This window comes from Vipera ursinii, assembly GCF_947247035.1.
Source record: "Vipera ursinii genome assembly, chromosome: 12".
In the NCBI taxonomy this organism is placed as follows: domain Eukaryota; kingdom Metazoa; phylum Chordata; class Lepidosauria; order Squamata; family Viperidae; genus Vipera; species Vipera ursinii.
Genome location: NC_139525.1, coordinates 15,593,501 through 15,615,873, shown reverse-complemented (window position 1 = coordinate 15,615,873; position 22,373 = coordinate 15,593,501). Strand labels below are relative to the sequence as shown.

The 22,373-nt window shown below is 44.2% G+C and overlaps 1 protein-coding gene across 1 annotated transcript in view; it reads right to left on the bottom strand.

Annotated features, from left to right (window-relative positions):
• Positions 1-22,373, bottom strand: part of ARHGEF9 (Cdc42 guanine nucleotide exchange factor 9) — a 195,620-nt gene that overhangs the window by 33,790 nt on the left and 139,457 nt on the right. Inside the window, exon 7 of the mRNA XM_083372328.1 lies at positions 12,071-12,200. Coding sequence (XP_083228454.1) covers positions 12,071-12,200 — 130 coding nt within the window. The remainder of the gene's footprint in view (positions 1-12,070; positions 12,201-22,373) is intronic.

Below are 22,373 nucleotides of genomic sequence, written 5' to 3'. Positions count from 1 at the left end.
GCCTGAACAACCACATCCTCTACACAAAGCCCAAATGTTTGCCTCCCAGCCCAGAAGATGATGGATGTCTTCTCACCCGTTGCTCAGAGCATCAGAATCAAACTTTGCAGGCTTCAGGTGGCTCAGTCTTTAAGCTAAACCTCCACCTGCTAAATGGACCTCTTGAAAGTGACCATCCAACCAAGCTCACCTATCTGTCTGGCTCCAGGATGAATGCAATTGGCAATACAATTGTTGACAATGAGAGATAAAGGTAAAGGTTCCCCCGCACATGCGTGCTAGTCGTTTCTGACTCTAGGGGCCGGTGCTCATCTCCGTTTCAAAGCCGAAGAGCCAGCGCTTGTCCGAGGACGTCTCCGTGGTCATGTGGCCGGCATGACTATATGCCAAAGGCGCACGGAGCCCTGTTACCTTCCCACCGGAATGGTCCCTATTTTTCTACTTGCATTTTTACGTGCTTTCGAACTGCTAGGTTGGCAGAAGATGGGATGAGTAACAGGCGCTCACTCTGTTACGCGGCACTCAGGATTCGACCCGCCAAACTGCCGACCTTCCAATAGACAAGCTCAGCGTCCTAACCCACTGAGCCACCACATCCCTTGACAATGAGAAGGACTAATCAAAAGAACAACTCTACCCCTGGAGTTGTGGATAGTCCATCGCTGGAGGTTTTCAAGGCTGTCCGTGTCAGACACAAAAGACCAGGTCCACGTGTGAATTTAAACCGATTGCTAAAACCCTATGGACAGGAATCTTCTCAACCTATGGTCAGCACCTGCGTGGAGCTAGATAAAAGTCAGTGGAATTCAAGGGGAAGGTGATCTTAGTCGGCTTGTGGCTATGTAGGGATTCTAGGCTGATGTCTTTTTTTAACTCTGCCCCCAGGCTCTACCGCCTTCCCTTACACTCTGGGACAGTAGAAGGGTTGGACCAGAAGACCTTCCAGCTCTGTGTTTCTATGACTATACAATCATCTCTAGAGGCCTTCCTCCTCATCAAAACCCCCTCCTTTTTCTTGCAGGATTTTAGGCAATGGGAACAAGCCTTCCTCGCCCCTACAGCCTCAGATAAGGATCCAGATGAGTGAAAAATGAAGAACTCTGCAATAGTTCATTCTCCAAAGAAGTGTCACGGATGACCAAGCTCCTTGTGCAAAAAACACCTGCAAAACTGCTGTTCCTCCTCCCCAGAGGGACCAGGTTGCTTGGAATCAGGCAGCCTTGCTTTGGGTTGTATTATTCTGTAAAGCCGCGCGAGTTGTGATGGGGGTCTCCCGATACTCCCATATAACACCTCTGCTCCATGAGCTGCATTGGCTTCCGGTTGCCCTCCGGGTGAGATTCAAGGTGCTGGTGATGACCTATAAAGCCCTAAATGGCATGGGTCCGGATTATTTACAGGAGCACCTTCTGCCGGCGTCAACTTCCCATCGTCCTTTGCGCTCCCATAGAGAGGGCCTCCTCAGGGTGCCGTCGGTCAGGGAATGCCGACTGGCCTCCCCCTAGGGGGAGGGCATTCTCTGTGGGCACACCTGCCCTATGGAACCAACTCCCTGTTGAGCTCCGGATGGCTCCTGACCTTCGCTCCTTTCGCCGCGACCTGAAAACTTGGTTATTTGAGCTTGCCGGCCTGGACTGAGGGTTTAGGATTTTAAATTTTTAGAATGTGATTTACTTGTTGGGGCTAATTGAATTTAATTTATTTTTAACCTTGTATATTGTGTTTTAACTGCCCTGTGCACCGCTCCGAGTCCTTCGGGAGAAGGGCGGTATATAAATCCAATAAAATAAATAAATAAAATAAAGCAAATGTTTTCCATCTCTACAGCTCTTGTGCGCTAACGAGCGGCTGATTACTTGATTAACCTTCTAGGTGACAGAAAGAACAGAATGAAAAGAAGAGGGACAGAGCAAGCCCTCTCTTTTTCATTCTGCTTCTGGCAGTAGGTTGGAGGAGGGGTAGCAATGCTGTTTCCCCCCTCCCCACCTTTCCCCCCCCCACCCCAGGAGGTCCTATCTCCTCACTCTGCTTGAGCGTTGAAACGGGGGAAAAAGGGACGCTGGGCTACGTGGATCACACTTTTATTCACACTGACCTCTGGATTTGATAATGCAGCATCGCTCTCCCCCGTATGTTACATAATTAAGAGCACAGAGGTTTTCATTAGAAGCATCACAAATAACAGGAAGGAGCAGCAGACAGGAGCAATTTAAAGGGACAGCACAAATTAAGTTTCTGTACAGTTCGTTATTTTCCTAGAATTTGATAATGCCGGGATGTGCCAAAAAACCACTTAGAGAATGAGAATATAGAAATGAATTAGGATGTAATACAGAGGGTGTCATGTCATACTAATTAGATGTGCTAATCAGAAGAAAGGAACAATGGCCAGTGGAAAGAGACCTCAGTGGCTTTCTTACCAATTATGAGCCATAAGAAGTGGCTAGAAAAATAAGCTTGTAACCCATTTGGGGGTTTCTGTGAGACAAGCCAATTCATCAAGGGAAGCGACTAAATCAGTGCTTTGCCACCTTGGCAACTTTAAGATATGTGGAGCTGCACTTCTGGAATGCTGGCAGGGTAGCACATAGCAGTTGCCAACGTTGAGAAAGGCTGGTCTAGGTGAGAAGACGTACACCTGCATTACCGGACGGAAAGAGTCAAGATCATGAAGCTTTAGTGTTGCTTTATAATGCCTTGACAAGACCGCACCTGGAATTCTGCATCCAGTTTTGGTCGGCATGATGTGAAAAAGATGTTGAGACTCTAGGAAGTGTGCAGAGAAGAGCAATAAAGATGATCAGGGGCCTGGAGGTTAACATATATGAAGAACAGTTGTAGGAATTGGGTGTGTCTAGTCCACAGGTCTGCAACCCGCGGCTCCAGAGCCGCATGCGGCTCTTTCAGCCGTCTCCTGCGGCTCCCAGTCCTCTGCCATGTGCAGTCCAAAAAAAAAAGTGAGACTAAAAAAGTTCAACCAATCAATTCAAATATGCAGGGTAGGTGCATATCTCGCCTTGGCTCCACTCTTCAGTCAAACCCTGTTCTGCGCATGCGCGCATGCGCACACATTTTTTGCTGCTCCCAGCTTTTCCTTTTGTGAGGGAACCAGTTCCGAGTGGCTCTTTCACTGTTTCAGGTTGCTGACCCCTGGTCTAGTCCAAGGGTCAGCAACCTGAAACAGTGAAAGAGCCACTCGGAACCGGTTCCCTCACAAAAGGAAAAACTGGGAGCCGCAAAAAATGTGTGTGCATGTGCGTACATGCGCGCATGCGCAGAACAGGGTTTGACTGAAGAGTGGAGCCAAGGAAAGATATGCACCTACCCTGCATATTTGAATTGATTGGTTGAACTTTTTTAGTCCCACTTTTTTTTTTGGACTGGGAGCCGCAGGAGATGGCTGAAAGAGCCGCATGCGGCTCCGGAGCTGCAGGTTGCAGACCTGTGGTCTAGTCTAAGCAAAAGAAGGAATAAAGTGATATGATAGCAGGGTGCCAATATTTGAGGGGCTGCCACAAAGAAGAGAAGGGGGTCAAATTTGTCTCTAGGTTGCTTCTCTCCTTGATTAGTTTCCATCCTGTTTCTTCTCCTGCCTTCAGGAGCTTTGGAAAATAGGTGAACCCCCCCTTGTCTTCGTGGCAGCACCTCAAATATCGGAAGACTGCTATCATGTCAAACTAAGCCTAACCTAAAGTATGGTGAAAGCAACAGAATTGAGGGCACAGGGTGGGGCAAAGGGGTGTGTGTACGATATGTTGTGTGTTTGTTTTGCATTCGAGAAGGATGACTTTATCACATCTCATTATCCCATTTCTAGAAAAATCTCTTCACCGAGAATATGAAGTTAAACATACATAAAGAACATCTGCCAAAGAGCTGCAAGGTTGCCATACGTACAGACCTAAAAATAATAATCACACGTAAACAGCATGGATCTTTCTTGCCAAATTCTAATTGCGGTGAAATAATTTGCTTTGTTCACGAGGATGGGTTTTTTTTCTTCAGAAATTCATTTCTCATTTTAGGAGGTTGCAATAACAGCTGAGAATTGCTTGGTCCCAAGGAATAAATTTCACTGCCCTTGTTGGGAAGAGCTCCAATCAAAGCTAGCAGCAATTGTGCTGCATTCCTTTGTTGTTGTATGTATGCACCCTGAGAACTTATGCACCGGAGACAAAGTCCTTGTGTGTCCAATCACACTTGGCCAATAAAAAAATCCAATCAATTCAATTCAGTTTTTTTGTTTTGAACCTAAATGTCTTTCTTTCAAGCCTCTTCTTCCTTTTGCCGCCTCGGTCACTGTTAAAAGCTCGATACGGCTAAGGTAAGATACAAATCAGAGCTAGTCTTGCGTTCCTGTCTATTCCAAACCTCATCTGGATATCTCAGCTGCATTTATATTTTTTAAAGCCTGACCTCCACATTTCAATCTTCAAACCCTAATTATAACGGGACCATCTTGAACGTCAAGGCTCCATACCGGAGTTGACAAACAGTGGGTAAAAGTCTTTTTTTTCCTGACTTCATATTTTGAATATATTCACAGTCATAGAGCAGTGAGTTTCAGTGGATATAACTGGGTTAAGGTAACCCCAGAATTGGTCCAGATATAGATTATATGAAGAGTTAGCCATACAGAGATAAAAAAAATAGGGGGAACTGGCTTTTGATTAAGGGGGAGGAAGGAATGGCTTCCATTCCTGTGTTTTGTTTTGTTTTTCAGTTTACTCTATGAAAAATCTCTCTTTGCCCCAAAGGGTTAGGCCTTAGGGTAATCCTGCTACTGAGCAAACAGGACATGATATGGATGGTCTTTAAAAAGATAATTCTAAGGAGATTCTGGATATATATGTTATACAGGAAGGTATATCAGGACAGTAGATGCTTCCATATGGAAACCCAACACAATGTGATAGAATGTATTGAGGAGATGGGCCCCCAGAAGGCAAGGGGTTCATTTCAGAGGAGTAAGATGCAACTCAGCCCAGAGATCATGTGTGTGAGAAAGAGGATGGAGATAGCTCCTCCCTAACAGTTCCCAGAGTATTCTGTAGATGTAGGAAGTAGTCTTCGGTCTGGCAACGTTGTGTCTATGAGTCCCACGCAATAAAAAAAACTCAGCTTGGAAGAAATGTTCCTGGTTTTGAGGCTGACACATGCTGACTGTGGAATTCTGGGAGCTGAAGTCCACAAATGGTGGCTGAGGGATTCTGGGAGCTGAAGTCCATAAAGGTTGTGATGGAATGTAGTGATGAGGTGGATTCCCAGGTGAAAGGGGATTTATTCCAGAGGAGTAAGAGAACAACTCAGGCCAGAGATCATGTGGGAGAGAAAGTGGGTGAAGACAGGCCCTCCATAATAGCTCACAGAGTATATTGTAGATGCAGATAGTAGAGTACTTGGTCTAGAAAGATTTTGTCTATGAGTCTGAAATAATAAAGAGCTTGGAAGAACTGCCATGTGCTACTCCTGGTGTGGGACCCAACACACAATTCCACTGCAATGAGTCAACCTCCCTGCTTGGATTGCCCCAGTCCATTTTCAAGGCAGTTGCTCTCAGTTGGTCTACCACAGGGGTAGGCAACCTTGGCTCTTTTATGACTTGTGGACTTCAACTCCCAGAATTCCTGAGCCAGCCATGCTGAGGGGAAAGGGAGAGGTTTCCAAGCTGAGCCATGCTGGCTCAGGAATTCTGGGAGATGAAGTCCACAAGTCATAGAGATGCCATGGTTGGTCTACCACAGGGGTAGGCAACCTTGGCTCTTTTATGACTCGTGGACCAATTCCCAGAATTCCTGAGCCAGCCATGCTGAGGGAAAGGCAGAAGTTTCCAAGCTGAGCCATGGTGGCTCAGGAATTCTGGGAGTTGAAGTCCACGAGTCATAAAAGAGCCAAGGTTGCCTACCCCTGGTATACCCCAACTAGAAAATTACTTGTTATCACTCACAACTGAACATTCCTTGCAAGGTACAATGTTCAGCCAACAATAGCCTCAAATTCCAAGGACCAAATTATGTTGAACTATTCCTGTTTCAGTGGAGAATTCGGGTTAATCTCCTTATCCCCACTCATTTCCATAATGCAGCTGCTTCTTTTTCTCCCAGAGGCTGCTTTGACTGGTAGCTTTGAATTGTTAAATAAGGCAGGAGAAGGGGGAGGTTGGACATTCTGCATAGTTGGATGGGCGCCATAGCTCTAACAACCAGCCTCTCACAGTATTAATGATGACGGGACCAAAATAGTTATCGATCCCACACAAAGGTCAAGTTGCAGCTCTCCATCTTCTCATGAATACTAAGTATCTCAGTGCTATTCTTTTCTTAACCTAAGATGACATACAGTTGAGAGGTTTTTCTATTGTATCATTAAAAAAAAGAGAGAGAGATGTTGAGACTCAGGAAAGAATGCAGAGAAGAGGAAGGATGACAATTAGGGGCCTGGAGGCTAAAACATATGAAGAATGGTTGCAGGTGGGAAGGTAACAGCGTTCCGTGTGCCTTTGGTGTCTAGTCATGCCGGCCACATGACCACGGAGACGTCCTCGGACAAGCGCTGGCTCTTCGGCTTTGAAACGGAGATGAGCACCGGCCCCCAGAGTCGCAAACGACTAGCACGCGTGTGCGGGGGAACCTTTACCTTTTACCTTTTTTAGACTAGAAAAAAAAGAAGGACTGGGGTGAGAGGATAGAAATGTTCCAATATTTGAGGGGCTCCTGCAAATAGGAAGGGAGTCAACCTATTCTCCAAAGCACCTAAGGACCGGACAAGAAGCAGAGGATGGAAACTAATCAAGGAGAGAAGCAACCTAGAACTAAGGAGGAATTCCCTAACACTGAGGACAATTAACCAGTGGAGCAACTTGCCTCCAGAAGTTGTGGGTGCTCCATCACTGGAGGCTTTTGAGAAAAGACTGGACAGCCACTTGTCCAGAATGGTATAGGGCAGGGGTAGGCAACCTCGGCTCTTTTATGACTCATGGACTTCAACTCCCAGAATTCCTGAGCCAGCATGGCTGGCTCAGGAATTCTGGGAGTTGAAGTCCATGAGTCATAAAAGAGCCGAGGTTGCCTACCCCTGGTATAGGGTCTCCTGCTTGAGCAGGGGGTTGGACTAGAGGACCTCCAATCTCCCTTCCAACTCTGTTACTCTGTTCTGTTCTTAAGTGGTATCTTACATTAGTTCCCTGCAAACAGCAGAAGGACCCTAATGTATGCCTGACCATCTTCTGTTTCATGTGCTATTCCTTGAAAGAAGTAATAATCCATAATTAATTTGTTATAACTAGTCCTGTCCTTCTCCGTTTGTTCTCAAGTTATATTTCCATATATCATGCTTCGATGAACATCAAAGAGCCAACAAGGCTCGAAGAAAAACAACAACCAAGGCACTGAATCAATCTCCATTAAGAAAGGAATTCCTTATTTGCATTTAAACATGCAAAGGAGTAACGAAAGAACAGAAAGGAAAGAGAATGAATCATGCATTTCCCCCCTCTTCACCTGCCTGATGACCCCCACCCCCCCAATTTCAGTTTCTCCATCCATCATATCTCTTAATTTAAATTAAATAACTAATAACCAATTAGATGGTCATGCACAGCTAACAAATATCCAGGTAAAATATTTATTTCACATTAGTTTTAATTCTGTGTAGAACTTGAACAACAAAGCCGCTATGCTTTTGAAATAAGGACTATCTGAAAGGAAATGTTAGAGAATAAGATCTCACTTTTTAAAAAAAAACTATTTCAAGAACGCTTACAGTAAAAAAGATGCTTAGCATAAGAATATTCTACAGTTGGGGACAGAAGTTGTATTATCTCAGGTTCCTGGCTGATTGAAGCCTGACAAATATCTGATATCATATAGCTATTAGAAGTATAACAAGGTGTTGGTAATGACCTACAAAGCCCTCCATGGCATGGGTCCAGAATACCTTGGGGAGCACCTGCAGCCGGCGTCAACTTCCCTCCGCCCAGTACGCTCCCACAGAGAGGGCCTCCTCAGGGTGCCGCCGGTCAAAGAATGCCGACTGGTGGCCCCCAGGGGGAGAGCGTTCTCTGTGGGTGCACCAGACTTATGGAACCATCTTCCGGTAGAGCTCCGGATGGCGCCCGACCTCCGCTCCTTCCGGCGCGACCTTAAAACCCATCTCTTTAAGGAAGCGGGCCTGGCCTGATGGGACGGGGTGGGTTTGTTATTATGACTTTAATTTTAAATTTGTACTATGGGCATTGTTTAATCATGTTTTAATAATTTTAACTTTTGTATCTGTCTTTTACGTATTGCCCTGTTAACCGCCCTGAGTCTCTTGAGAGAAGGGCGGTATATAAATTAAATAAATAAATAAATAAATAAATAAATAAATAAATAAATAAAACAGAGGCCATTTCATCTCTCTGAAATGGGATAGCTGATTTTTGCCCGACTATAGCATAGCTCTGATATATTCATTAAGCCATTTACTAAGTAAGTAGTGGGTACCACAAGGTTCCATCTTGGGCCCAGTTCTCTTCCATATCTTCATAAATGACTTAGATGAGGGAATAGAAGTGGAACTCATCAATTTTGCAGATGACACTAAGCTGACAGGGAATAGCCAACACTCCAAAAGACAAGCTTCTGTCTTCTGGATGCAAAAAAGGTCTTGACAGACTTGTACAATGGGCCCCATCCAACAACATGAAATTTTATGTGGAGAAAAGCAAGGTTTTGCACCTAGGCAGGAACACCCAAAGGCACAAGGCGAAAACTGGTTCAAAAACAGTAACTATGAGAGGGACCTTGGCATCCTAGTGGATGATCACTTAAACATGAGCCAGCCATATGCGGCAGCAGCCAGAAAAGCTAATACAATTCTTGGTCGTAGAAACAGAGGCATAGAATCAAAATCACATGAAGTATTAGTACCACTCATGTCCTGGATAGAAGGAAGTGAACTTCCAGTAATCTTTGGAATAAATATTTTGTGTATGGCTCACAAGAGGCAAGCATACTTCAAACACTGGAAATGTGTCTGGAAATTGTTCAGCTAATTACTTGGCTAAAACAGAATCACATTAGCAGATATATATATATATATATATATATATATATTTAAAAATGGAGAAATTACCCACAATAGGTGTATCTGCAGAAAAGCATGGAGATCACATCTCAGCATGTTAGTTGGCCAAGATAGGATTTGTGTTCTAAGTTATAAATGGCTAATTGTCTTAACTGCAATGGGAGAGAAGTAATATAGAAATGGAGTTAATCAATCACTATGGAGATCAATACATCAGTGGTTCAAGTCACATGTCCAGAATTGTAGCAACAGCAATAACAGTTATAACTGCTTACAGCCCCTCTCTAAGTGGTTTATTTGCCCCCAACAATCTGGGTCCTCATTTTAACAACCTTGGAAAGGTGGAAGGCTGAGTCAACCTTGAGCTAGTCAGAATCGAACTCCTGGAAGTGAGCAGTGAGTTAGCCTGTAGTACTGCATTCTAACCATTAGGCCACCACTGCGCTCTTCATGGCTTGAGTTACATATAATATTATGCTATCAACCATGGTACACAAACCTCATGAAAGAAGAATCGACAGAAAAACGGAGCAGAGATGGCAAAATTAACTGATTTAATCAGAGAAAAAATATATCCAATTTTGTTTCTACCTGGAAATCACTTCTGTACTTTGTGCTTAAAGGTAGAGGAAAAAAATGAAATTTTGACTTTGGCTTTTGCTGATTAAACTACCTTGCTATTACAGAAATACTAGTAGTTGTTACATAAAAAGTTGAGGCTGTAATTTTATTTTATATTTTACTGCATTGAAAAATACTGGAAGCCAATGCTTCTTTTGGCCTCCTCTCTTACCCCTTCCTTCCTTCCTTCCTTCCTTCCTTCCTTCCTTCCTTCCTTCCTTCCTTCCTTCCTTCCTTCCTTCCTTCCTTCCTTTCCCCACTTTCTCAATATTTTTATTTTCATTTGTATTTTATATTATTATTATTATTATTATTATTATTATTATTATTATTATTATTATTATTAATAATAATAATAGTCCCAGTATTAACAGGTGCCCATTAAACAACTGGAGCACCACTTGAACACCATCGGCATTGACAAAATCACCGCCCGTCAATTGCAAAAGGCAGCTGGAGTCAGAAGAGCTTACATCCTATGAAGAGACCTTCAACACCATCAAACAAGAACATCTGCCTATCCTGGGTCCTTGGGAAGGACTCGATAGGTGGACCAAAAATGCCAAATCCAGTCTAAACATCTAGCTGACTGTGCAATGTACCATAATACAGGTAGTCCTCAATTTACAAGCACGCCGAGCCCAAAATTTGTCTTGCTTAAGCGAGACATTTGTTAAGTGAGCTCTGCCCCATTTTACGACCTTTCTTGCCACCGTTATTAAACAAATCACGGCAAATTAGTTACGTTTGTTAAGTGAACCTGGTTTACCCATTGACTTTGCTTGTCAGAAGATCACAAAAGGTGATCACATGATCCCAGGACACTGCAACCGTCATAAATGTTAGTTGCCAAGCGTCCGAATTTCGATCATGGGGATGATGTAATGATCGTAAGCGTGAAAAACGGCCATTTTTTCAGTAATGTTATAACTTTCAACAGTCACTAAATGAACTGTTGTAAGTCAAGGACTACCTGTAATAATAATAAAAACCACGGTGCACAAGCCACAAAGACGGGCTTCTGAAAAGATGCTCTCCACAAAACCAAAGCAGGGCCAAATAAATCTCTAGGGTCCAATTCTTAGCCTCGCTCCCTAAGAAATGGTTATTAATAGCTTTATGACTAAGACAGCTGACCAGAGACACCTTCTCAGTTCAGCATGACTTTGTGGGAGTGTTGTGGGACTAAAACGAGGAGGAGGAGGAGATCTCTCCTGTGCAGCATTTAATTCCCAGGAAAAGGGAGGCTCTAAATGCAGTGGCAGTTTAGATAAGTACGTGCGAAATTCAAGGAAGGAAACGGGGGGGGGGGGGGAGGGGGAAAATCCTAAGCAGTTTTAACTGTACTAGCTGTAACGGACCAAAAATGACGCTGATCCACCATCAAGGGCACTGCAGGAATTTCACACGCATCTGCCCAAGTTAACTTAATCACAGTGGACTCAACGGGGAAGGGAGGCCTTGGGCTAAAGAAACCCCTGAATTTCCTAATGAGCAACGCCTCCCCCCCCAAAAAAAATGTCTACAATGCAAAAATCAAAGCAACATTTCATTTCATTTCATTTATTAAATTTATATACCGCCCTTCTCCCGAAGGACTCAGGGCAGTGAACAGGGCACATATAAATAGAAAATATAAAAATTAAAAGAGAATTAAATAATCGCCCAGATAAAACAGTAACAATATAAAAACCCATTAAAAACCCTAACATCCCCCATCAGGCCAGGCCAGCTTGTTCAAATAAATGGGTCTTCAGACCGCACTGGAAGGAGTGCAGGTCCGGTGCCGTCCGGAGCTCAACCGGCAGTTGGTTCCATAAAGCCGGAGTACCCACAGAGAAGGCTCTCCCCCCGGGGGCCACCAGCCGACATTCTCTGACCGGAGGCACCCTGAGGAGGCCCTCTCTGTGGGAACGCACAGGGTGGAGGGAAGTTGACGCCGGCAGCAGGTGGTCCCCGAGGTACTCCGGACCCATGCCATGTAGGGACTTAAAGACCATAACCAGAACCTTGAATCTCACCCGGAAGACAACTGGTAACCAATGCAGCTCGCGGAGCAAAGGTGTAACATGGGAGTACCGGGAAACTCCCAAGACAACTCTCGCGGCCGCATTCTGTACCAGTTGGAGCCTCCGAGTGGTCTTCAAGGGGAGCCCCATGTAAAGAGCATTGCAGTAGTCCAGGCGAGAGGTCACGAGCGCAAACATGACTTGGAGACGGTGGGAAAGGCACTCCCTAATGAAAATGCAGGGCATAAATTGCCTACGGAAACAACCCCATGCATCCCCAGGAATCAGTTGTCAGAGAACCAATGCCTGATCTAGTCTGAAGTCTTGCACTGAGCCACAGTTAGAAACCAAATATTGGAAGGAGGGCCACCTACCTCCCAATCCAGGACGGACGCTTGCCACTGGGCGATCTTGTCTATGTTCTCCAGTCTCCTCTTCCGCTCGTTGATCTGCTGGGTCACGTTCCTCATGACAGCAAGCGCAGCGGCCACGTACCGGTAATCACTGGGCGGAAAAAGGGGTGGGGGAAACAGCCTGTGAAATTACAGAAGTGATGTAACAATGGTGGATGTCACCTGGGAACATGACAAGATGCGCATGGAAAATTGGATCAAACAATTTAAGCCCAAGGGACCCATTCTGCTAGACGGTGGTTCTTTGGTGTCTCCCAAAGAGGTTTAGTTACGTAACCCTTCAACTACAAAATTAAATCTGACACAACAAGAATGATTAGGGGGTTCTAGACTAAAACATACAAAGAATGGTTACAGGAATTGGGTACGTCTAGCCTAATGGGGAAAAAAGGACTAGGGGAGAGATGATAGTACTGTTCCAATATTTGAGGGGCTCCTACAAAGACGAGGGGGTCAAACTATTTCCCAGAGCACCAAAAGGCAAGACAATAAACAATGGATGGAACTAACTAAGAAGAGAAGCAACCTAGGAACTAAGGAGAAATTTCCTAATGGTGAGAGCAATCCACTAATGGAAAGGCTTGCCTTCAGAAGTTGTGGGTGCTCCATCACTGGAGGCTTTTAAAAAGAGACTGGACAACCACTTGTCTGAAATGGCATAGGGTCTCCTGCTTGAGCAGGGGGTTGGACTAGAAGATTTCCAAGATCCCTCCCAACTCCATTATTCTATGTTCTACTCTTTGTTTCATGAGAAACTTGCACACTTTCCTTGATCTACGGCCTGCTCTTCAGCCAATATGGTTGGCAAATTTTCTTCACGCGGAAGTATGGACCCCTGAATTTCATCTGAGAACTTTCTCACCAGAGTCAGTAAAGGCTGGACACTACAACAGTTTGTCTTGCTGAAGAATCCTTAGCTATGGCCTCTTGGATAAACCATGCAACGGTGGCTAAGTCACGTAGCAAATTAGCCAAAGGTCCTGAGGAGCATTCAGACAAGACTCCAAACTCAATTCAGATGGGCCATAACAAGCTCCTTTATGGGTGTGAAATTATGTTAGAATTATTCTACAAGTTTTTCCAGCACTCCTGCTTCAATCAGATGACATTTGATGAATTTCTTCAAAAGAAAAGAAAAATTTGTCACCTTCTCATAAGTGTAAGCCTAGTATTATTTTGTCCCAAAGTCATCAAGAATCTGCACACATGTGTCTGATCTTTAATTATGAAATCCCTTCTCTAGGGGGATATAAATTCCTTGACTTTCTCTACTCCTATTACCCTAAGCCTTTTCATATCAGGAAGTGTTGACAGCCAGTTAGTCTACAAGAGAGATGGAAAGCCATGTCATAAACACATACAGACTCTAAGCAGCAGCAGCATCCATTGCAACCTAAAACACAAAACCTCAAAAAGTCCACCAGGAGAAACGCTAAAGGAATTCTCACGCATCCTGAGAACAAGGCAATGAACACCTATAGCCGGAGAAATGATTGACACGTCTGGGAAGCGAGTCCCCTTGTCAGTCAATAGGAGTGCTGATTTATCAGCAGCTTATTAGATACTTAGGCGCCACAAGGAAACAATAACTAAGACTTAGTAGCCAGCCATCAAGACCCCAATTAACAACTTAACGCCACCCATAACCAGGCCCCACATAAATACAACGCTTAGAACACCCCAGTGCACACATTCTGGAGAGAAAGAAGTTCCCTGTGGGTTAGGGTTCTAGCACAAGTCCAAAAGCTTAGAAGAACAAACTTTTGGTCCCAGTGACTGATTCAGATTGGTTCCAACACAAAAAAAACCCTCTTTCATAAGAGAAGAGATCTTTTTAGAAACCGCAAAGAAGTTAACATAACGTTGATCTACTTTCTTTGTACTCAATCCCGCCACTGATGTTTGTTCTCATAGTAGAATGTTATGCAGGTAATTAAACTCTGCAATGTGTATATGAACACATACTCAATGGTCTGGGTGTCTCTGTGTGGGCACAAGCGTGAGTGCGAGTCTCGCCGGGGCCGGGGAAAAAAATCCATCTTTTGCACAAAAATAAAGTCAATGGTATTGATTTCTACCGTGTGCTATATTTTCCATTCCAAGACCATACCATTGATTTCAGTCAGAGAGAGAGAGACAGACTAGCTAGTTGCTTTGTTGGCGTCATCATAATTTATGATTAACTCAGGGCACAATATTGGCTTCTCACTAATGAGGAAAAAGAAAACAGTAGGTTGTTGAGATATGATTGATTTTTTTATCAACATTTCACTTGGTCTACCCCACCCCACTTCAGGAAACTAGGTTGAAAGTCCTTGAAGAAGCACTCACAGCCATCTACTTTAATGTGAGGCCCTCCAGATGTGCATTAATCTTCCCTCTTAAGCTACATTGACTAGAATCATAGGGATGGAAGGGACCTTGGAGGTCTTCTCAACCAACCCCCTCAAAAGGTAGGAATCCTTATACCATCCTGGACAAATGAGTGTCCAAACTTTTCTTGAAACCCTCCAGTGAGGGAGCTTCCACAACTCCAGGAAGGGAGTTCTTCCATGGATTAACTGTTCTCACTGTCAGGAAATTCCTCCTTATTTTCAGGTTGGATCTCCCTCTGATGAGCTTCCAGCCATTGCTACTTGTCCTCCCCTCACAGGCTTTGAAGAATAAGTGGACCCCTTCTTCTTTGTGACAGGCCCTCAAGTACTGGAAGATTGCTATCAGGTCTCTCCTAAGCCTTCTTTTTGGTAGGCTAAGCATGCCTGAAGCAGTAGGCGTGAGCCTAAATGGACTCCAGAAGATGGTAGTGGACAGGAAGGCCTGGAGGACGTTGTCCATGGGGTCACGATGGGTCGGACACGACTTGGCAACTAACAACAGCAACAAGCATGCCTACTTCCCTTCGCCAATCTTTGTATACTTACTCTGCAGGTATGATGAGAGTTGATACTCAACAAATCTGGAGACGAATTGGTTGGGAGGGCTGATCAGGTTTCTTTTGGAGAAGACCACATAGGGGCCCTGATCTTTGGGGAGCACCTTCAGTCAGGCACCCCCTCACATATGAGTTCCATAGAGCAGCCTGACTTAATTTACACCAGCCTTCTTTACTGACCCCAGATAGAGGGTCCAGCTTAATGATGAGAAATCCATCTGGCAATCAGTTGTGGATCAACTTGTATACTCATTTGGAATTTGCAAAATGGATTCCAGAAGGCTCCAAAACACACGTATGATGCACAACCTTATCTTTTATATACATTGCTCGCTATTATGGGAATCTGTATTGGGTTTCCCAAATTCTCAGAAATAACCAAGCTGGTGGAGACTTTTGGGGACATAAAAGTCCATAAATGCAGAAAATGACCATTCTGAGGAAGGCTGGTCTAGCCAGAAACAAGAACCCAGATTCTGTGCCATCTTGATGGTTCAGAGTACAGAGAATGGTCTTTTTGGGTTCAAAACCACGGGCACCTCCTTGGCATCCTCCTGTTCCTGGCCAGGAGAGTCCATAGAGAGGTCTAAATCTACCCCCCCCCCCCCCGCAGAGGAAAATCTGAACAACGATTTAATGGAGATAGAAGCATAAACATCTGTCTCTTTAAAAGTCCACCAGCTGGCCTGCTATAAGAATTCTCTCTTCATTGTTGAATGGGCCCAGACTTTTGATCCCCGGGAAAAACTTCTCCGGGGTTTAAATGATGTGAAAAAGTCAGAGGGAAGCCACTATAGCAGTGTTTCTGCTGGCTGAGGAATTCTGGGAATTGAAATCCGCGCATTTTAAAGTTGTCAAAGTTTTTTTTTTTGGGGGGGGGGGGAAATTGCCCTACACCAACACTCTGCCAAATTCTATCTCAATCTCTTCTCTGCCTGTTTTCTCCACCTTACTCTCATGGCCCCTCGAGAAGTGATTTCAAATACTTTTCTGGTGGTATTCTTGAGCTTCTGTTACTGCGTTCCTGAAAGTGAATTGTATTCTGTGGCTTCTTCTTCCTCCTCAACCGCCCATCCTTCTCAATCTCAAAAAAAAAAGGTTTATGGGAGGACTTTCACCCTGACATTTTCTCTCGGGGTTCAAAAGGAAACCAGGAAGCCAAGGGAAATGCAAACCGATGGGACAATGATTGCACAAAGAAGGGCTGGACATTCACACCTACATGAATTTGGCCTGCATGTCGAGAGACAAGAATACCCAACTCTACCCAAGAATCTATGGCCAGAGCTGCTCTGAAAGCAAATTCCAATGAAAAGTAACACAACCTCTAGCCTTGGAGGTCTTCTGGTCCAACCCCGTGCTCAAGCAGGAGACCTTATACCATCTCGATCAAATGGCTGTCCAATCTCTTCTTGAAAACTTCCAGTGATAACAGAATAGAACTGGATGGGACCTTGGAGGTCTTCCAGTCCAACCCTCAAGCAGGACAGTCTGTACTGCTCCAGACAAGTAGCTGCCCAGTCTCTTCTTGAAAGCCTCCAGTGATGGGGTACCCACGTCTGAAGGCAAGCTGATCCACTGGTTGTTTGTTCTCATCCATAGTGTTAGGCATATGGTGATAGCCTACATAGTTGGGTTGAAAATATATAAACTATGATGTTGTGACTTTAAGATGTTAATTGGCCGATGGGTGTGTAAGTGTTCTCATGGCCATAAGAGGGAGCTAGGAACGTAGCTTCTTTCTCTCTGAATTCTTTGCTCTCTCTACTATTGCTGTTTTGCTGTACTGTTGGTTTACTACAGTACTGTGATAAACCTGAACAACTGTGTATTGACCTCTGGACCAGTAAGAAGACTTTGCATTTAGAATACTCCTTGGACTGTTACTATTGTGTATGACCTGGACTGTTTATTTTTGACCGTGCATTTTTGTTTTTACACCACCTCAAAAGTAAAGTACTTTTTGCTTTCACAACTCAGTGTACTCTTGTGGTTACTGTGTGACTCTTACTGCTCTCAGTACCCTTCCTTGTCTGTGCAACTCCTTGGTAGCACAAGGAGACCTCTGCACAACGATTCCTAACACATAGGAAAATTTCTCTTTAGTAACTAGTATGTAACTTAGTCACAAGGAAGAGATGTGGGAGTTTCCAAGTGCGGTAGTTTGCAAACACTGCCTTTCTCAAATGGGTTAGTTACGGAGCCACTACTCCCCTCACAACTTTGACAAACACCTCAGCATTTCCGACAGGATCCCAACGGGGGAACCTGGGCAGAGAGTGCCTGTGTACATTTCCACATTCAAAGAGCTGCTCCTTTTCACATGAGGTTGGCTGTGGGCCTCCCACACGCACACCTGGTGTGTTCCCACTCAGCATTATGTCAGAAAAATGCCGCATCAGCTCCTGCCAAGAGACTCCTTTGTTATTTCTGGCTGCGTGGCCACCACTCAAAGTGCTGTTGCACACAGAAGCGTGCGCTCCCTGAGTGGGAAGGAGCAAAGGGAATGAAAGGCGCAAGTTTTATACAGTCTGAACAGAAACCCCTGTTCTTTTGTGCTCTTTTTCTCTCTGCACTTTTTTATTTCTTTATGCTTTGTTTTCTTTCTTCTATATTAGTGGGCGTTGTTTTTTAATGTTCTCCTTAAAACTTTAAATAAAATTTATATCCCAAAGGTGCTTTTCCAAACAGCAACTATACTTTCTGGTTGTTGTTGGGGTGGGTTTTGTTTTGTTTTTTGAAAATGTTTCACTTCTCATCCAAGAAGCTCCTTCTGTACCAGCCTGCTACCGGCCCTGCAGAAAAGGCAGGGACAACCCCTTTTACAAGAAGGCAAGAGGCTGGAATTACGCCTGCCAAATTTATTGCTACAAAAACAAATAGAACAAGACACGAACCAAGAAACAGGAGCTTTTCAAGCGGTTGCCTTCAGCAAACCAGCCCTCCCACTCATTCCCCCTTAAATATAGTTCAGGGCGTGGCTTCTCTCTGCCTCCTTCCGAGGAGCCCCATTGCCTTCCTCTGTTTACTCCTGATTGACTGCCTCCTGCGTCGGGCGTCCTTGAACAGGGCCAGCTGTGGGTCATCTTCATCCACGCTGTCAGGCTCACACAGCTGGGTCTGTGTCGTGACCAGATGAGAGGGGCCTGGCTGGGGGCTCTCATCAAGCTCTTCAACACCCCCCCTCCTCCTCCTCTGAGTCGTCCGACCCAACTGTCGAACCCACAGGCTGACCCTGAATCACAACAGAAGCTTCTTCAATTCTTCTGAAGCATTTTGAAAGGAAAAAAAACCCCCAAGAAAGTCCTGTTGCCTTTGGGGAAAATCATTTTTGGGACAACCATGACCTGGATGATGGAGAACCTCCATAAACACATAAAATTCATTCAAGAAGAAAGAAGGATGATAGGGCAAGAGCAGATTTCCAAACACAGAGACTGAAAGATAAGGTGCAAAAGAGATCATAACCAGCAGTTAGGAAATCAGTGGCTGGCTTCATATAGCCCAAGTTGGAACCCAGGATTTACAAATCACATTTAACATATATTCATTTAACTTGGAAAGTCATCTCCCTTCCCCCAAATCAAGCCATCAAGCTGAGCCAGGTGGAGTGGTTAAGGTTATGGATCATGAATGGGAGAGCTGAGTCAAAATCCATTGTCAACTATAGCAGGAATTACTATCGCTGGATTACTTGTGGATGATCAAAATGAATGCAGATTCTATAGGAGATGACCTGGCTAAGCTGGAGGGAGGGGTCAAATTCATCATCAGTCATGAGTCTCTGCGTGCCCACGAGAGATTTCAGACCAGTCCACCTTCAATTCCTTTCTATCCTTAATTCCCACAAATTTCCCTTCGATGGCAGAAGTTTCTTGCAGATTTTCTTGCAGAAGATTCTTGCAGAGAGTTTAAGCTTACAATAAATCTTCATACAGGTCTTCCCATCACAAGACCCTCACCTGATGTGACCCTCCCATCACAAGACCTACTGACCACACAAAGCCCTTATAAGCAGAACACTGACATTCCCTAAATTCCACTGAAGATGTTACCTGGCCTGGTCACAAAACATTCAGAAAACCAGCCCACAAATTTGGAGAACACACCTCCACCTCACCCTATACCAGGAGTCTACAAATTTGGCCCTTTTATGACTTGTGGACTTCAACTCCCAGAATTCCTCAGCCAGGCACACTGGCTGAGGAATTCTGGGAGTTGAAGTCCACAAGTCATAAGAGGGCCAAGTATGAAGGCCCCTGCCCTAGACCATTCCAGACAAATGGTTGTCCAGTCCCTTTTTTGAAAGCCTCCAGTGATGGAGCATACACAATGTCTGAAGGCAAGCTGTTCCAGCCAGACTGGACTGCTGACTGGGGCAAAAAGCAGAGGACAATCTAATCAGCTGATCTCTCTCTCTCTCTCTCTCTCTCTCACACACACACACACACACACACACACACACAGAGAGAGAGAGAGAGAGAGAGAGAGAGAGAGAGAGAGAGAGAGAGAGAGAACTCTCACACACACATACTGCCAAACATCTGCCTTTCGGAAACAGAGCCATGTCTCCTCCTACATTCCTGATGTCTACATTGTTAGACGAAGGAGAGAACCTCTGCATTCAGCATCCCTCTTTCCAACCGCAGCCACGTATGCTCCCTGCGTTCCCTTCACTTTAAGATTTTTTTGTTTTTTAGAGGTGTCATTTTTTGAATGGAGCTGCACCCCCCACCGCTCCTCCCTGCCTTCCCCTCCCCTGCCATCCACTCATTAACAAAACCAGACAGAAGCCCGATGGCTCCAGCTCAACAAGCAAATGACAGATGAGAAATGGCCAGGGATGTTTGCGGAGGCCAATGGATTAATACTATGGAACGGTTCCCTGGAGGGGAACCGTGCCTTTTCCTTAATGATTTCGCAGGAGGACGAGGCTCCTGGCCAAACAGTGCCGCGCTAACCCTGAGTTTCAAGGACCAGAAGTCTGGCTTCCCACCCAGATGGCATCTTGCAGGGTAAATTTAGATGGCTGGAAGATAAAAATGATGGCTAATGGGCTAGGAAATAAAGAGACTCGCTGGCTGATGTCAGAGGGAGATTCTGTCCCTATGAGCAGCTGCCTGCCCAAATGGAGGCTGATCTTTGAAATGTAAATTTAATAATAATAATAATAATAATAATAATAATAATAATAATAATAATAATAATAATAATAATAATAATTTAAGATCTTGTGGGACTTCCGAATACAGACAGATCACCATTTGGAACACAACACGCCAGATATTGCAGTCGTAGAGAACCGAAGCGTACAGTTAATTGATATCGCTGTACCAGGAGATGCCAAAGTCGAAGAAAAAGAACTTTAAAAAAATTATGAAATACTGCAACCTGGCCATCGAAACTGCATGATTATCGATGAAACATGTAACAGTGATACCCATTGTCATTGGGGCACTGGGAACGATGTCCAAAAACTTTGCAAAATACATCAAGAAATTGTAGCTTCCTGCAATAACTCCAGCAAAGCTACAAAAAACTGCGCTACTCGGAACATCTTACATTTTAAGGAGATACCTGGTTGATACCTAGATGCTGGCAGCAACCCATGTCAACCATTAGTGCCAGTCAATTTGAGTGTTCAGTTGACTGAGTTTCATGTTTAATGAATAAAAGTTATATAATAATAATAGTAATAGTAATAATAGCAATAATTTAACAATTGGAAGGGTATCTATCTGTTCAGAAAAAAAGGAAGATGAAATTTGATGGATGGAAGATTCTGGGGATTCTGTGTGTGTGTGTGTGTGTGTGTGTGTGTGTGTGTGTGAGAGAGAGAGAGAGAGAGAGAGAGAGAGAGAGAGAGACCCCTTCAATGCTCCAAAAACTAAAGAAATAATTCAGGCAAATGACATTTCTTTTATTATCTCTTTATTAGATTGCCCTTATCTTCATCTGACCAAACAGTTGGAAGCCAAACAATCTCTCTAAAATTTCAGCTCAAGACAGAAACTGGGACCAGGATTTCAGGTATTAAGCAATGTGGTCGTAAAACACAACCACGCTGCTTAGTGACCACAATTCCTGCAGTCCTGGTTGCCACGGAAGAAGATTAGAGGTGACTACATCAAGAGAGTGAAGAAGATCTTAAAGTCCAAACTCAGTGGAGGAAATACCATGAAGGCAATAAACACCTGGGCAATTCCAGTCATTAGATACACAGCTGGAATAGTGGAAGTTTTAGTTTTAGCAGAACTAAAAGCAATGGATAGGAAGACCAGAAAAATAATGACAACGAATCATGCCCTTCATCCACACAATGACATTGACAGACTCTATCTACCAAGGCAAATAGGTGGATGTAGAATGCTGCAAGTACATCAGATGGTTAAAGAAGGAAAAATGGCTTTGGAAGAATATCTGAAGGACAATGATGAAGATGCACTGAAATTAGTATATCAGGAAGGCTTACTGACTACTGGAGAGACCAAACTGGCCTACAAGAAAGACCAAATGAAGAACAGAATAGAGTCATGGGAAGACAAAGCACTAAATGGCCAGTACATTAAAAAAATAGCTGGGAAAGCAGATAATAACAAGACCTGGCAATGGCTAAGAGCAGAAAAGTCAAAGAAAGAGACCGAGGGACTAATTCTGGCTGCACAAGACCAAGTCTTAAGGACAAATGCATACAAAGTCAAAATTGAGAAGACAGCAACAGACATTAAGTGCCGCCTATGCAAAGAAGCTGAAGAAACAGTGGGCCACCTGGTAAGCTGCTGCAAGAAGATCACACAGTCTGACTACAAGCAGCGGCATGACAAAGTAGCAACAATGGTGTATTGGAAAATCTGCAAGAAATATCATTCACCTGTAAGCAAGAACTGGTGAGATCATAAAATAGAGAAAGTCATAGAAAATGATAAAGTTAAACTGCTCTGGGACTTCAGAATGCAAAGAGACAAGCACCTGCAACATAACACCCCAGACCTAACAATTGTCGATAAGAAAGACAAAAAAGTCTGGATAGTGGACATGGCAGAGCCTGGAGACAACAGAATAGATGAGAAAGAACTGGAGAAGATAACAAAATACAAAGACCTACAAATAGAAATAGAAAGACTGTGGCAAAGGCAAGCAAGGGTAGTAACCAACAGTAATAGGCGCCATGGCTGCCATCCCAAAACAAGTGGTGCACCACTAGAACACCTTTGGCATTGACTAATTCGCCATTAGTCAATTGCAAAAGGCGGCCTTACTAGGAACCGCTTCCATCCTGCGAGAATATCTATAATACCATCAAACATCCACATCTGCCTATCCCAGGTCCTT